General features: G+C 44.3%; 1 protein-coding gene across 5 annotated transcripts in view; it reads right to left on the bottom strand.

The window, feature by feature from the left end:
- Positions 1 to 12,586, bottom strand: part of TTC12 (tetratricopeptide repeat domain 12) — a 50,922-nt gene extending 38,336 nt beyond the window's left edge. For 2 of the 5 annotated variants that reach the window (XR_011249150.1, XM_069552961.1), the window contains exons 1-4: positions 12,464 to 12,544; positions 10,667 to 10,739; positions 1,061 to 1,224; positions 503 to 524 (exon numbers count right to left, since the gene is read on the bottom strand). Coding sequence is in view for 4 of the 5 variants with exons in the window: in XM_069552961.1 (XP_069409062.1) it covers positions 503 to 524; positions 1,061 to 1,224; positions 10,667 to 10,724 (244 nt within the window). In the remaining variant the exon portion in view is untranslated. Of the gene's footprint in view, positions 1 to 502; positions 525 to 1,060; positions 1,225 to 10,666; positions 10,740 to 12,463 lie in introns of all 5 variants that reach the window. The other 3 variants (XM_069552962.1, XM_069552964.1, XM_069552963.1) reach the window with 2 other exon arrangements.
- Positions 12,587 to 15,402: the final 2,816 nt, after the last annotated feature.

The following is a 15,402-nucleotide window of genomic DNA, read 5'->3' as shown; positions in this document are numbered from 1 at the left end:
GTAGGCACATGCACACACGCACACGCGCGTGCACACACACACAGATTTCGGAGACAACTGAAATGACATTTTCTTAATTTGACATTAAATGGGAATCTGTGTGATGTATTATTATACATGATGACTATGTCTGTGCTTCAAATTTGAACTATGCCTTTTAAAAGAGTTTTCCTTTGAAGACAGACTCTTTCGGTTCCACTTAGCATAATGAGCTGCTGAGCTGAGCAACTGAGAAGCTCTCTGGATCCTTCTGAGTAGCTAAGAGTAAACTGGATGAAGCAGAATAACTGAATTCAGTGTACAAAAGATTGGCCAGGAGAACACAGGAAAAATCCTCTGAGCACCATCCTCTCTGACCACTAGTAACAGAATTGGGTGATCAGTAGGTTTTTGTTTATGGTTGTTTGTAAGCCCAGAGGCTATAATGTACGGGTTTAGAAGCCACAATAAACACTGACTTTAAATGAATAACACACATTGGGAGCAGAGACGCTGTCCTTACCTGTGTTTATTTCATCTGCATCCTGCACGGCAGACGTTATCATAAAAACAAAGAAACAAATTTCAAAAACTACTCTCTTATTTATACATATACAAACCAAGAAGGCAGATAAATTTCAATGGGGGAGTAGTGTCCTTTCCTTTAACCATAATACTGGAAGGCTCCAAATTCAGGGGGCTGGCTTTAAATCAAGAGATCTGTGTATGGGCATAGTTGTTATGGGGCTAGTCTGCAGAAACCAGGGACTCTAGCTGTGGCTGTATGAATTGGAACTATGACTTAGTAAGCTGTTACATTAACAGCTTAAAAATGGTCCTAATCTCTGGGTGGAGAGGCCAAATTTTCATTAAAACTAACCAAAAGGATTGTTTAAGGATGACTCAGAAAGACCAAGAAAAATATATGAGTTTATACTACCTTGTGAAAAACGTAGTGATTCTAAAGAACAAGTCTGTTTCAGCCTCACCAGGCAGTTGAGATTAAACCACTCTTTCCCCTGTTTCATGCAGACTTCCTTGCTGGGTCTACATAGATAACTCCACGATAAGGAAAGGGCACCTTCATGGGAGCTTGTGGGGGACTGATCACGGTCTTGTTCACGGTGGTCCGGCACTCGTCCTCCACTTGGTCCCCCTCTGTGAACTGCAGTCTCTTTTCCGTCTCAAGGACCGCTTTCTCTCGTACGACTGGATCATCAGAATTCATCTCCTGAATTAAACTGGCTAGGGGAGAAATCAGGTGAATCATTCAAGTAAGGTCTTCAAAAAGAAAGACCCTATTCGATACCAATGATGGTGCAGTAAATTTCATGGGGAAGGACTTTTATTTTTTCCAGGTTTTTGAGATACAATTGACCCACGACAATGTGTAAATGAGGTGTACCACATGGTCATCTGATACAGGTATACAGTGAGAAATGATTCCCACATCAAGATGAGTTAACATATTCATATTTCAATTTTTTTGTGTGAGTGGTGAGAACATTTAAGATCCCCTTTCAGCAACTTTAAAGTGTACAGTATTGTTAACTATAATCACTATGCTGTTTATTAGACTCCCAAAACTTATCCACCTACTGTGGACTTCCCTGGTGGCTCAGACGGTAAAGCATCTTTCTACAATGTGGGACACCTGGGTTTGATCCCTGGATTGGGAAGATTCCCTGGAGAAGGAAACGGCAACCCACTCCAGTACTCTTGCCTAGAAAATCCCATGGATGGAGGAGCTTGGTGCAGGCTACTGTCCATGGGGTCACAAAGAGTCGGAGATGACTCAGTGACTTCACTTCACTTTACTTCACAGAGTTTGTGTAAATGCATGTATTTAAACATCTTAAATAAATGTTTTTTTTTTAAAATAAAATGTGCATTCTTTGCAACCTAGCTTTTTTCTCTTAGTATGCTTTAGAGATATGTTCTTGAAACAAATAGTTGCAGTTGATTCATTTTACTTATTTTACGTAGGTGATTCATTCTTATTGATGGACCTCCAGGTGTTTTAAATTTCGTTTCTATTGCAAATAAATGCTGAATTGAATACATGTATTTATTTCCCCATGCACGCATGTGACATAGTCTTTAGGCTATGGCTATATCAATTTTTATTCCTACAAGCTGTGTACAAGAGTTCCTGTGCCTCCACATCCTTGTTCACACTTGTTGTTACACTTCTATGTTGCTTTCACTATAATGCGTTTATCTCCTTAATGTTGTCATTTGCCTTTTCTTGAATGTGACTGGGATCCAGCATCTTTTCATTGGTTTTGTAGGCCATCTGGATTTCCTTTTCTGTGAATTGCCTGCTCCTATTTTCCACTGGGTTGTCTTTTTCTTATTATGAGTATTTTATATATTCTGGACTGTTATGCATATTTGTAAACATTTGTCTACTTGGGTATGGTGTGTTTTTAATTTGTTTTTATGGAACCTTCCATTGAAGAGATTTTCTATGTGTTAAATGTATCAATATTTCCCCTTATGACTTATGCCTTTGTGTATATTAAGTTCACAAATACACTCTTGTGTGTCTTCTAAAAGTTTTAACATTTTGTTTTTCTCATTAAGGTATTTAATCCACCTGGAGCCGACTTGCTCTTTTTTTTTTTTTTGGCTGTGCGGACATGCAGGGCTCTTAGTTACCCAAGCAGGGATCAAGGCTGTGCCCCTGCAGTGGGAACATGGGGTCTTTAACCACTGGACCACCGGGGAAGTCCCCTGGAGCGACTTTGTGTAGGGCAGGAGCACCATTTGTTGAAGAGTCCCTGCTTTCTCACTGATACGCTGTGTCATCCCTGTTTTATGTCGCATGTCTGAACCTGCTCTGGGGCTCTTCCTTCTGTTCTACCGGATGGCCTGTCTTTTTCAGCACCCAAACTGCCATGCATAATTACTACAGCTTTATAACAAAACTTGAGCATCTAGTAGGGGGACCCCACCTTCTTGTTTTTCTGCAAAATTTTCTGCATTATTCGTGGCCCTTTACTCTTTCATGTGAACTCTGGAATCAGCTTGTTGGCTTGTAAACGAAACATTCTGGGGAATCTGATCTATCCCAGGTGGCACTAGTAGTAGCAGCTGTCAGTCGTGTCCGACTCTGTGACCCCACGGACCACAGCCCGCCAGGCGCCTGTCCATGGGACTCTCCAGGCAAGAACACTGCAGTGGGTAGCCATTCCCTTCACCAGGGGATCCTCCCGACCCAGGGATCAGATCCAGGTCTCCTGCACTGTAGGCACATTCTTTACCACCTGAGCCACCACAGAAGCCCCCCTACCTCCTAGAGGGGAGAATATTTTATTTATAATACCAAAATAAATCCATCAAAATGTATGCAAGACCTTTATGGAGAAAATTATAAAATTTAATGAAAAGAGCTCCCAGGGGTCAAAACTGAAACAATTTGAGCAAGAAAACAAACATGATAGTATTGTATTAAATATCCATGAGTCTCTATGGAGATTTACCTTACATATTTATTTACTTACTTATCTATTCATCATTTGTTTACATCCATACAGAAAACTTTAATTTCAATTTTATAATTTTCTCCATAAGAAATTTCTTTATATATGTTTAGAAACATATATATTTATAATTTTCTTTATATTTATAGTTTTCTCCATAAAAAAAACACTGCATATATCTTGATGGCTTTGTTTTGGTATTGTTGATGAAGTGTTGTGGGTGTATAGCAAGTATATAAGAATGCAACTGAACTTTATACACTAAACTTATATCTAAAAACCTTGCTCAATTTACTTCTTTAATAATTTATTTACAGATATTCTTGAATTTTTCTCTGTAGACTCTCACGTTGCCCAAAGATAACTAGAGTTTTAGCCTTTCAAACTTCTCTACTTTTTATCCATTTTCCTTATTTCCACAACAACCAGTAAAGTGCTAAATAAAAGCAATGCTAGTATCTGAGTCTTGTTCTGGACTTTTAAGAGAATCCTTAGTTCACTACAAGTATGAATGTCTGCATGAGGGTTTGCAGGGCTTTCCAGGAAGCACTAGCGGTAAAGAACCTGCCTCCTAATGGAAGAGACGTGAGTTTGATCCCTGGGCTGGGAAGATGCCTGGAGGAGGGCATGGCAATCCACTCCAGTATTCCCACCTGGAGAATATCATGGCCAGAGGAGCCTGGTGGGCTATGATCCACAGGGTTGCAGAGTCGGACACGACTGAAGTGGCTTCACGCAAGCTCATGAGGGTTTGCAATGAGGCTGCAGTCAGTATTCTTTCAGGTTGCCTTCTAGTCTCGGTCGACAGGAATTTTTATCATAAGCGGGCTTTGAAGTCTAACAAACTCTTATTTCAAGTTTTTGTATCAGCTAAAATGATCTTATGGCTTTTCTCTTTTAAAATATTAAAATTTAAAAGGACGTTAATACATTTTCTAGTATTCAACCATTCTTGCGTTCTTTAGGCAGACCAACTTGACCATGATAAATTATGTTGTAATTCACCACTGGATTTGGTTTTCTAGCATTGTAATTAAGATTCTAACTATATTTATAAATAATAAGTCCCTATATTTTCTTCTAGTAATATACACTTTTTATTTCAGTGTCTCGTTTCATATAATGATCAGGGGGTGTCCTCTGTTTTCTCTTCTCTGTAAAAATTTGTATAAGATGGGAATTATCAGCTTTTCAAATAGCTGGAGGGACTTGAAAGTTTGCAATTTTAGAGATTTTTATCTTCCTTGTGAATTTTCCCTTTGAAATTACAGTCTATGCTTTAAAGTCGATTTTGTCTGATAGTAATATTCAACATCTACTTTCCTTTGGATAGTATTTACATCACAAATATTTTTTCATTTTCAAAAGCAGAGACATTACTTTGCCGACTAAGGTCCGTCTAGTCAAGGCTATGGTTTTTCCTGTGGTCATGTATGGATGTGAGAGTTGGACTGTGAAGAAGGCTGAGCACCAAAGAATTGATGCTTTTGAACTGTGGTGTTGGAGAAGACTCTTGAGAGTCCCTTGGACTGCAAGGAGATCCAACCAGTCCATTCTGAAGGAGATCAACCTTGGGATTTCTTTGGAAGGAATGATGCTAAAGCTGAAACTCTAGTACTTTGGCCACCTCATGAGAAGAATTGACTCATTGGAAAAAACTCTGATGCTGGGAGGGATTGGGGGCAGGAGGAGAAGGGGACGACTGAAGATGAGACGGCTGGATGGCATCACGGACTCGATGGACGTGAGTCTGAGTGAACTCCGGGAGATGGTGATGAACAGGACTGGAAAAGGTCAGTTTTCATTCCAATTCCAAAGAAAGGCAATGCAAAAGAATGCTCAAACTACTGCACAATTGCACTTATCTCACATGCTAGTAAAGCAATGCTCAAAATTCTCCAAGCCAGGCTTCAGAAACACGTGAATCATGAACTCCCTGATGTTCAAGCTAGTTTTAGAAAAGGCAGAGGAACCAGAGATCAAATTGCCAACATCCACTGGATCATGGAAAAAGCAAGAGAGTTCCAGAAAAATATCTATTTCTGCTTTATTGACTATGCCAAAGCCTTTGACTGTGTGGATCACAATAAACTGTGGAAAATTCTGAAAGAGATGGGAATACCAGACCACCTGACCTGCCTCTTGACAAACCTGTATGCAGGTCAGGAAGCAACAGTTAGAACTGGACATGGAACAACAGACTGGTTCCAAATAGGAAAAGGAGTGCATGCTGGGATTCATGGGGTTGCAAAGAGTCGGACACGACTGAGCGACTGAACTGAACTGAAGGTTCAACTTTTCTGAGTCCTTAATTTTAATGTGTCTGTTTTATACAGCACAATAACTGATTTAAAAAAAATACAATCTGACAATCTGTTTTAACTGGAGATTAGTCTATTTATTTTACTATTATTGATTTAATGTTTAGACTAATTTTTACTATATTTCATGTCTTGTATTTACATTTTCTTCCCTTCTTTTCCTATCTTCATTGGAGTCACTGAGTTTCTTTATTCCTTTTTTACCCTCTACAAGCTTAGATCCTATGCTTTGCTTTTCTATTCTTATAATGGAAACTCTTTCCATTTTAACAAACATGCTCAACAAATTAAAAGCTTCGTGTCTATCATGTTTTATCCAGCCTTTCTAGATGTATTGTAGTATGTGGGAGGGATTTTAGAGTCTCTCACCAGTAATATTACTGGAAATGGAGATCCCACTTACTCTTCTGTCCACTACAGTTTGGTTTCTCCTGCTCCAAAGTTTTTCCCACCAAAGGTACAAATGATTTTCATGTTGTTACATTTAGTGATCATTCTTTAGTGCCTGTTTTGATCAAGCTCTCTGAAACATCTGACAAATGCTGCCCACTTCCTTCTCTATGAGACGATCTTTTCCCCTTTGCTTCCATAACATGAACTTCACCCAATTTTCTGCCTACCTCTCCAGCCATTGCTTTTGGTCTCCTTTGCTTGCTCCTGCTTTTCCTCTCCTACATATCTTCTAAATCATGATGATCCACAAGGCTCTGCCTGAGCCCTCCTCTCTCTGCCCGAGCTTCTCAGGAATTCCTGCTCTTTGCCAAGGCTCTGTGTGCCATGCAGATCCCAGTGCCTCCTAAGCTAAACTCCTCAGCTACTCTCCTCTCCCAGGCTCAGACTCACAAAGCCAACTGCCTTCTGAACATCTTCACTGGGATGCCTTACTCATCAAACTTGACCTGCCCATCCTCTTTCTCCCAAAACTGTTCTTTCAAATGCCCCTACCTCAGCAGATGGCCCAACCATCCACCTGTCATTCAATCAAGATTCTCAGACTCATTCGTAAGCTTTTGCTTTCTCTCTGCCCTCTTAGCCATCAACACTAAAGCTTGTCAAATAAGGTCTGAAATGTCTCTTCAAACTGCTTGTGTCCATTCCAGCCCCATTCTCTTCTCCCTAGAACACTGTGACAGCCTCCTAGTTGGCTCTCGGCACCTGTATTCTTCTCTCCTCTCGTCTACATCTACACCATGGCCAGAGTGACTTACCTAAGATGTAGATCTGACCATGTTTCCACTCCCAGTAAACCCTCTAAAATATTCCCATTGCTCTCAGGATGAACACGAATTCCTTACCATGGCTGTCAAGGTCTTCCCGGATCTGGCCTCTCTGGACTCAGATGAGACCCTTCTCTCCTTGATCTCTTCTCTCCAGCTACACTTCATCTTCTAGGTTCTCAAGGGTGTCACACTCTCTCTTAACTTTCAGCTTTCCTACCTACTTTCTCCTCATTTACAGTACTCCGCTATCTCTCCCCAATGGCCAACTCCTACTCACACTTCAGATCTGTGCTTAAATCTCATCCTTCTGGGAAGCCTCCATTTGTCGATTGAATTGTGCCCCTCTCCCCCAGTCCCTATGCTGAAGTCTTAACTCCTGCACTGTGACTATATTTGGAGATGGGGCTTTCAAAGAGGTCATGAAAGATTAATGAGGTCATAAGGTGGGGCCTTAAACCATTTGGATTAGTGTCCATACAAGAAGAGGAGGAGACGCCAGGATTGTGCACACACAGAGAAAAGAACCATGAGAGGACACAGTTAGAAAAGGGCGGTCTGCAACCCAGGGAGAGAGGGCTCAGGAGAAACTAAACCTAACACCTTGATCATGGACTCCTGACCTCCAGACCATGGCAAGAATTAATTTCTGTTGCTTAAGTCCCCCAGTCTGCGGTATCTTGTTACAGCAGCCCAGATAGATTCATACAACTCCCTTAACTGAGTTAGATTCCTTAGCATGTTTAGCATGTTACAAATCTCTCTTTGTAGCATACACCACAGCTGAAATTACTTGTTTAATACCTGCCTTTTCTCACTGGATTGTAGGTATCAGGAAGGAAGATGGTTCTTATTCACTGTTGCTGCTCTTTCCAGGGTCTAGCAACACTCAATACATAATGAGCACCCAAGAAATGAATGTATAGAATCTATACACATGTGACTATATACATTTAAATTATGTATAAATGAAATAGAGCATCCCAGGTGGCACAGTGGTAAAAAGTCTGACTGCCCATGTAGGAGAGGCAAGAGATGAAGGTTTGACCCCTGGGGCTTCCCTGGTGGCTCAGAGGTAGGGAATACGCCTGCCCAACAGGAGACATGGGTTCAGTCCCTGGGTTAGGAAAATCCCCTGGAGAAGGAAATGGCAACCCACTCCAGTATTCCTGCCTGGAGAATCCCATGGACAGAGGAGCTCGGTGGGCTACAGTCCACAGGGTCGCAAAAGAGTTGGACATGACAGCGACTTAACAACAACTACAGATAAATGAAGCAATAGGGGAGCTCACTTGATGAGTAGCACTAGCCACATTTCAAACCCTCGTGGCCACCTGCGGCCATTGGTTACATCGTGCGCAGGGCAGATTATAGAACGTATCTCTCATCACAGAAAGTTCTACAGACAGTATTGATATAAATGATAAGGAATGAACTTGGGGTATGAATGAGTGTTAGCCGGATAAAGAAAGATGGAGAGGCAGCGGGAAGGAAGCCAACAGGCAGAGCAGGAGCTTCAGGGGGGTGTGTGGGCAACAGAAGCAGTTTGTTGCTCAAGTGTGAGGTAAGGAGAGGCGAGAGGCAAGGGTAGGGTCACGGAAGGACTCAGGTCCTGATGAGAGCTTGAGATTTATTGTGACTGCGGGAAGAATCCAAGCAGAGAAGTGTCTGGGTCAGATTTGCATTTTAGATACATTACTCTGTGGGGAGTGTGAGCCTGGAGGCAGGAAACCCAATCAGGGGGTTGTTGAAATAGTCTGGGTTAGAGAAGCAGAACAAAGGGAAGTTGGGAGAGGACGGAGCTGAAGGAAGCAAGCAAATCTGAGGGCTAATTAAATTCAGGGCTGAGAGAGGAGGGGTAGGCCAGTATGACTTGTAAATTTAGGGGATGATAGTGCCACCAAGTGAGACTGGAATGCAGGGGAGGGTAGGAGAAACAAGTTTTATTTGGGGTGGTGGGGGACAGAGAGGAAAGAGACAATCAACTGAACTCTGGACACAGGAAGTTCCTAGTGTTTGAGGGACACAGGGATGTGACAGTTGGCACAGAGGCTGCAGATCAAAAGCGCAGCTGGTGGCAATTGAGATGTGGGGTCATCAACAAGGGTGGGAGCTAAGACCGCATGCTTGGGCTAAACCGCCGGCAGAGAAAGCGGTGAGCAGTGGGCCAGGCCAGAACAACATGCGGGGGACGGGCAGAGGAGAGGCCTGTGACAAACGCAAAGAACACACCAAGGATGTTATCTGTGAAGCTGCCTGGACTATTTTTAAAACGATTTTATTCTTTGGACCCATACGGCCCGTAAGAAGCAACAACTTCAATATATTTCTATCAGATAAGTTTTGCTTTATTGTCGGTTTTCTTGTTTCTACCCTCAAAAAGTCCATGGGGTCGCAAAGAGTCGGACATGACTGAGCAACTGAACTGACTGACCCTCACAAGCTCCCTGAAGCCTGAACAGGGACTGAGGGCTTCAGAATCTCCTGCATGTGGTCTGTGCGATCAGCGTGTCCTCCGAGAGCCCACCTATCTGAGCTGCAGAAGGGTCTTCCTGCCTAGAGGAAGGGACAGGGGTGTGGCCCCTGTAATGTCATAGACACTGAGGGAGGCCACTTGACTTTGCCTCTGCAGCTCAAAGGGCTTCCCAGGTGGCACCAGTGGTTCTTGGGTTGGGAAGATCCCCTAGAGGAGGGCATGGCAACCCACTCCAGTATTCTTGCCTGGAGAATCCCATGGACAGAGGAATCTGGTGGGCTACAGTCCATGGGGTCGCAGAGTTGGACAGGACTGAGCGACTGAACTGACTGACCCTCACATGCTCCCTGAAGCCTGAACAGGGACTGGGTACTCCGGAATCTCCTGTACGATGGTCTATGTGATCAGTGTGTCCTCAGAGCTTGTCTGAGCTGTGGAAGGGTCTTCCTGCCTAGGGGAATAGAGCCGGGGTGTGGCAATTAGGAGCTGTCCATGTAATGTGATGGACACTGAGGGAGGCCACTTGACTGCCTCTGCAGCTCAAAGGGCTTCCCGGGTGGCACCAGTGGTAAAGAACCTGCCTATGAATGCAGCAGACATGAGAGATGCGAGTTCGATCCCTGGGTCAGGAAGATCCCCTGCAGGAGGGCGTGGCAACCCACTCCAGTGTTCTTGCCTGGAGAATCCCATGGACAGAGGAGTCTGGTGGGCTACACTCCACAGGGTCGCAGAGTCGGACAGGACTGAAGTGACTTAACACAAACACACGCACTGCATCTCAAAACCAGAAATGGCTCTGCCCCCAGAAAAGACGGATTCCAGATCAATGAGGCTCCTGAGTGACCTCAAATGGAAGAGCTAGGCTCATTGGTGATGGGGAAATGGAAGCTCCTTCTGACCTGCTTCTACACAGAAGGGGAGAGAATACGGAGAAGAGCGGTTGAATTCCAATCAGAATATTAACAGCTTCACTGATACCAATTAACAGCCAGAAAATATTAGCCCCAGGCTTCAATATTACTTGTTTCTCAATACCCTCTTCTGTTTAATCTCAGTGACATTTTTGTTTCCTTAAGAGTCATAAACCTGTCAGGCAACCCAGGAACTAACTTAGAGTAATCATCTCTCTTTAGTCACTCCACTTTCCTAAAGTCAAATTTAATTTGTATATGATTTACTGGTACTTACTGATTTCATCCACATTTTTAAGAAATTTCTGCAAGTCCTCCTCTTGATAGTCAGCCATTGTGAACCAGAATCCCTGAGGGAAGCAGCATACATGATGAAAATTAATAATAATAAAATGCTAAACAGAATTTGTCAGGCTTATTAGCCTGCTAAAACCAAGAGCCAAGTGATTATTTTAAAGACAGATTTGTGTTTACAAAAGTCATGAATAACAAGCCGGGTGGTCTATTTTATTCTGACTCCTGTTAAGGCCAAGGAACACTCACTACATGTGGTGATATTGCCAGAGAGCTGCCAGCCTCCTCCAATGGGGAAACTGCTCTGCAAAATGTCCCTACAAAGCCCACGTCGACTGCTGATAAGGGACCTGGTGTGCAGGAGACCAGGCACAGCAGCTGACAAGCCACCAGGGATAGAGGACACTAACCCTTGACTTTGATCTTGACTTCCCTGGTGGCTCAGATGGTAAAGCGTCTGCCTACAATGTGGGAGACCCGGGTTCAATCCCTGGGTCGGGAAGATCTCCTGGAGAAGGAAATGGCAACCCACTCCAGTATTCATGCCTGGAAAATCCCATGGATGGAGGAGCCTGTAGGCTACAGTCCATGGGGTCCCAAAGAGTTGGACACGACTAAGCGACTTCACTTTCACTTTCACTTGATATTGACAGGCTGGCCCAGCCAGAAGTTTGGACCTGATCTTGCGACAGGTAACCAGAAACAGGTAATCTGCATCTACATGTTCAAACTTGTTTAAAATATAAGCCTCGGGCTTGTTTCTGAGAAGTGAAGAGAAGCTACAAATTGACTGAGAAAGTGGAACCTAACAGTCCAGCCTTGTCTTCATCTCTCCAGGTACTTTAGCTGGATCACCTCTCAGCTGTTTTTGAGTGAAAAGGCCAGTGGTTCCCAAAGGTCTACCCACAGATCATAAAAATCAAGCAAAAACTGACTTAGTACACAGATTCCTCAGCCTTAGCCCAGAGCCCCTCAGTAAGCTTGAGAGAGTACCCAGAAGTGTACAGTTCTAAGCACTCTGCAAGTAATTCTGATTACAGTTAGGTTTAATAGTAGTCTTCGAAGCCACATTTGACTGGATATTCCAAATCTGCCAGGAACAAGCTGTGAATTATTTGATCTCTTTGAGATTCTACCAGTTATATAAGCTGAGCTACCTTAGCTAAAGTCACAACCTCTCTGAGCCTTACAAGCCTCATTGGTTCTAGCAAACAGGGCTATTTGCGGACTAAATAAAACCGCCAGGCACTTGCGATGATGACTGGTTATTGTGAGGCATCATTATCTGTAAATCAGGGGAGGGGACTTGTGGCTTAACTAAATGATCCATAGGCTTCTTTCCAGCTCTAACAATTTAGGCTCCGGTGGAACTGAGGCCTAGCCGAGTGAGTTAACGTGCTCAAGGTTAGGAGGGGCAGAAGGCCGGCTCAGAACTACCCTGGGGCAGGCACCAAGCCCTCGGCTCCCAGGGCGGGGTCTGAGGGCGCTCCCTGCCTAGCCAGCAAACACACGACGGGAAGAGAAGGTCAGGGCGGAGTGAGGCCCAAAAAGTTCTGCAGTGCGCGCTTCACCGGCTAGAAACCTACGGATAGCCTGGATCCTCAACGTGAGCTGGGGCCCAGACACGCCCCGCTCACCCAGAGCAGGAGGGCGGGGACGCGACATCGTTGCCTAGCAACTGCTCCACAGCGTCCACCCGCCCAGGGCCCGCCATAGGAGTCCAAGCCCACAGCTGATCCCATCTCGTCCTCTGGAGCCCAAACCAGCGTCCTCTGCTCACTTCTGACGGAGCGACCAGGACCAGACCTGAACGTGCGCAGGCTGGGCCACCCCGCTGCAGTTACCTGACCGCGCCCCCGTCCAGACAGGAAATGGCGGCTGTGGGCTGGCGGTGACCGACTCTGACCGGGGAGGGGCGGGGCCGAAGGAGGGCGTGGCCACATCTCCGAAGCCCCGCCCCGCCCCGCCCCCGCGCTCAAGTTCGGGAGCACGCCGCCAAGTTCAGGGCCAGCTCAGGCTAGGGATCTCTGATTGGCATGAAGGAAAGGTGGAAGAGGCGGGCAGGAAAGCCCAAGTGACCTGCGCTGATCCCTAAATGAGCGCTACGTTTTCACCTCTTTCTCCTCTAGGATTGGGGTAGGGGCGGTGGTGTCACTTCCAAACGGGCAAGGTCAACAGTGGTACTCCGGAGAGTCAGGCTTGCTTATTGGTATAAATGAGATCTTCGGAGAAGAGAGTTACATGACGACTCTCATCTTGAGTTTTCTCATGTGTGACATGGAGAAATGGCACTTTCTCATGAATTTTGGTTAAAGCGCCAGGCGCCTAGTCCAAAGGGCTAAGTTGGTTATTATCCAGGGAGTCGTAGGATTTAGAGCAAGAGACAATGGACTCATAGAGACTGATTTACTCTAAGGAACTGGCTCCCATTATCATGGACGCTGTAAAGTGCACCATCTGCGCTTCAGTTCAGTCACTCAGTTGTGTCCAACTCTTTGTGACCCCATGGACTGCAGCACACCAGACCTCCCTGTCCATCACCAACTCCCCGAGCATGCTCAAACTCATGTCCATTGAGTCGGTGATGCCATCCAACCATCTCATCCTTTGTCATCCCCTTCTCCTCGTGTCTTCAGTCTTTCTCAGCATCACAGTCTTTTCCAATGAATCAGTTCTTCACATTTAAGGCCAAAGGATTGAAGCTTCAGCTTCAGCATCAGTCCTTCCAATGAATATTCAGGACTGATTTCCTTTAAGATTGACTGGTTTGATCTCCTTGCAGTTCAAGGGACTCTCAAGAGTCTTTTCCAACACCATAGTTCAAAAGCATCAATTCTTCAGTGCTCAGCTTTCTTTATAGTCCAATTCTCACATCCATACATGACTACTGGAAAAAACAGAGCTTTAACTACATGAACCTTTGTTGGCAAAATAATGTCTCTGCTTCTTAATATGCTGTCTAGGTTGGTCACAGCTTTTCTTCCAGGGAACAAGTGTCTTTTAATTTCATGGCTGCAGTTACTGTCTGTGGTGATTTTGGAGCCCCCCCCCCCCCCCAAATAAAGTCTCTCACTGTTTCCATTGTTTTCCCTGTCTATTTCCCATGAAGTGATGGGACTGGATGCCATGATCTTAGTTTTCTGAATGTTGAGCTTTAGGCCAACTTTTTCACTCTCCTCTTTCACTTTCATCGAAAGGCTCTTTAGTTCTTCACTTTCTGCCATAAGGGTGGTGTCATCTGCATATCTGAGGTTATTGATATTTTTCTTGGCAATCTTGATTCCAGCTCAGCTTCATCCAGAGTTCATGATGTACTCTGCATAGAAGTTAAATAAGCAGAGTGACAATATACAGTCTTGATGTACTCCTTCCCAATTTGGAACCAGTCTGTTGTTCCATGTCTGGTTCTAACTGCTGCCTCTTGACCCACATACAGATTTTTCAGGAGGCAGGTAAGGTAGTCTGGTAGTCCCATCTGTTTTTCCACAGTTTGTTGTGATCCATACAGTCAAAGGCATTGGTGTAGTCTATAAAGCAGAAGTAGATGTTTTTCGAGAACTCTCTTGCTTTTCCAATGATCCAACGGATGCTGGCCATTTGATCTCTGGTTCCTCTGCCTTTTCTAAATCCAGCTTGAACATCTGGAAGTTACAGTTCACGTACTGTTGAAGCCTGCTTGGAGAATTTTGAGCATTACTTTGCTAGTGTGTGATATGAATGCAATTGTGCGGTAGTTTGAACATTCTTTGGCATTGCATTTCTTTGGGATTCGAATGAAAACTGATCTTTTCCAGTCCTGTGGCCACAGCTGAGTTTTCCAAATTTGCTGGCATATTGAGTGCAGCACTTTCACAGCATCATCTTTCAGGATTTGAAATAGCTCAACTGGAATTCCATCACCTCCTCTAGCTTTGTTCATAGTGATGCTTCCTAAGGCCCACTTGACTTTGTACTCCAGGATGTCTGGATCTAGGTGAATGATCACACCATCCTGGGTATCTGGGTCATGAAGATCTTTTTTTGTATAGTTCTTCTGTGTATTCTTGCCACCTCTTCTTAATATCTTCTGCTTCTGTTAGGTCCATACCATTTCTGTCCTTTATTGAGCCCATCTTTGCATGAAATGTTCGGTATCTCTAATTTCCTTGAAGAGATCTCTAGTCTTTCCCATTCTATTGTTTTCCTCTATTTCTTTACATTGGTCACTTAGGAAGCCTGTCTCATCTCTCCTTGCTCTTCTTTGGAACTCTGGATTCAGATGGGTACAGTCATCTGTAGTTGTGCAAACTGGAGACCCAAGGAGCCAATAGAGTGAATCCCAGGACAAGTCCAAGGGCCTGAGAACTAGGAGAGCTGATGATGGTGTAGGTGCCAGGCTGAGTCTGAGTCCTAAGGCAGGAGAAGACCAAGGTCCCAGCCAAATACAGTCAGGCAGAGAGAGAGAGAGAATTCTGTTCAGGCCTTCAAATGATTGGTTGAGGCCCGCCCACACTGGGGAGAGAGGTCTGCTTTACTCAGGCTCTTGATTCAAGTGTTAACCTCATCCAGAAATACCTTCATAGACAAACCCTGAATAATGTTTAACTAAATATTTAAGTACTTGTGGGCCAGCCAAGTCAATGCATAAATTTAACTATCACAAATATCTGGTCCCCAGACTCAAAGAGCTTATCATCTAAGGGGTGTTAACGCTCAATTAGCAAATAATCACTTAAATTC

The sequence above is a fragment of the Ovis canadensis genome, chromosome 15 (genome assembly GCF_042477335.2).
Source record: "Ovis canadensis isolate MfBH-ARS-UI-01 breed Bighorn chromosome 15, ARS-UI_OviCan_v2, whole genome shotgun sequence".
Lineage (NCBI taxonomy): Eukaryota > Metazoa > Chordata > Mammalia > Artiodactyla > Bovidae > Ovis > Ovis canadensis.
This window is presented reverse-complemented; position numbering and strand designations above follow the sequence as displayed.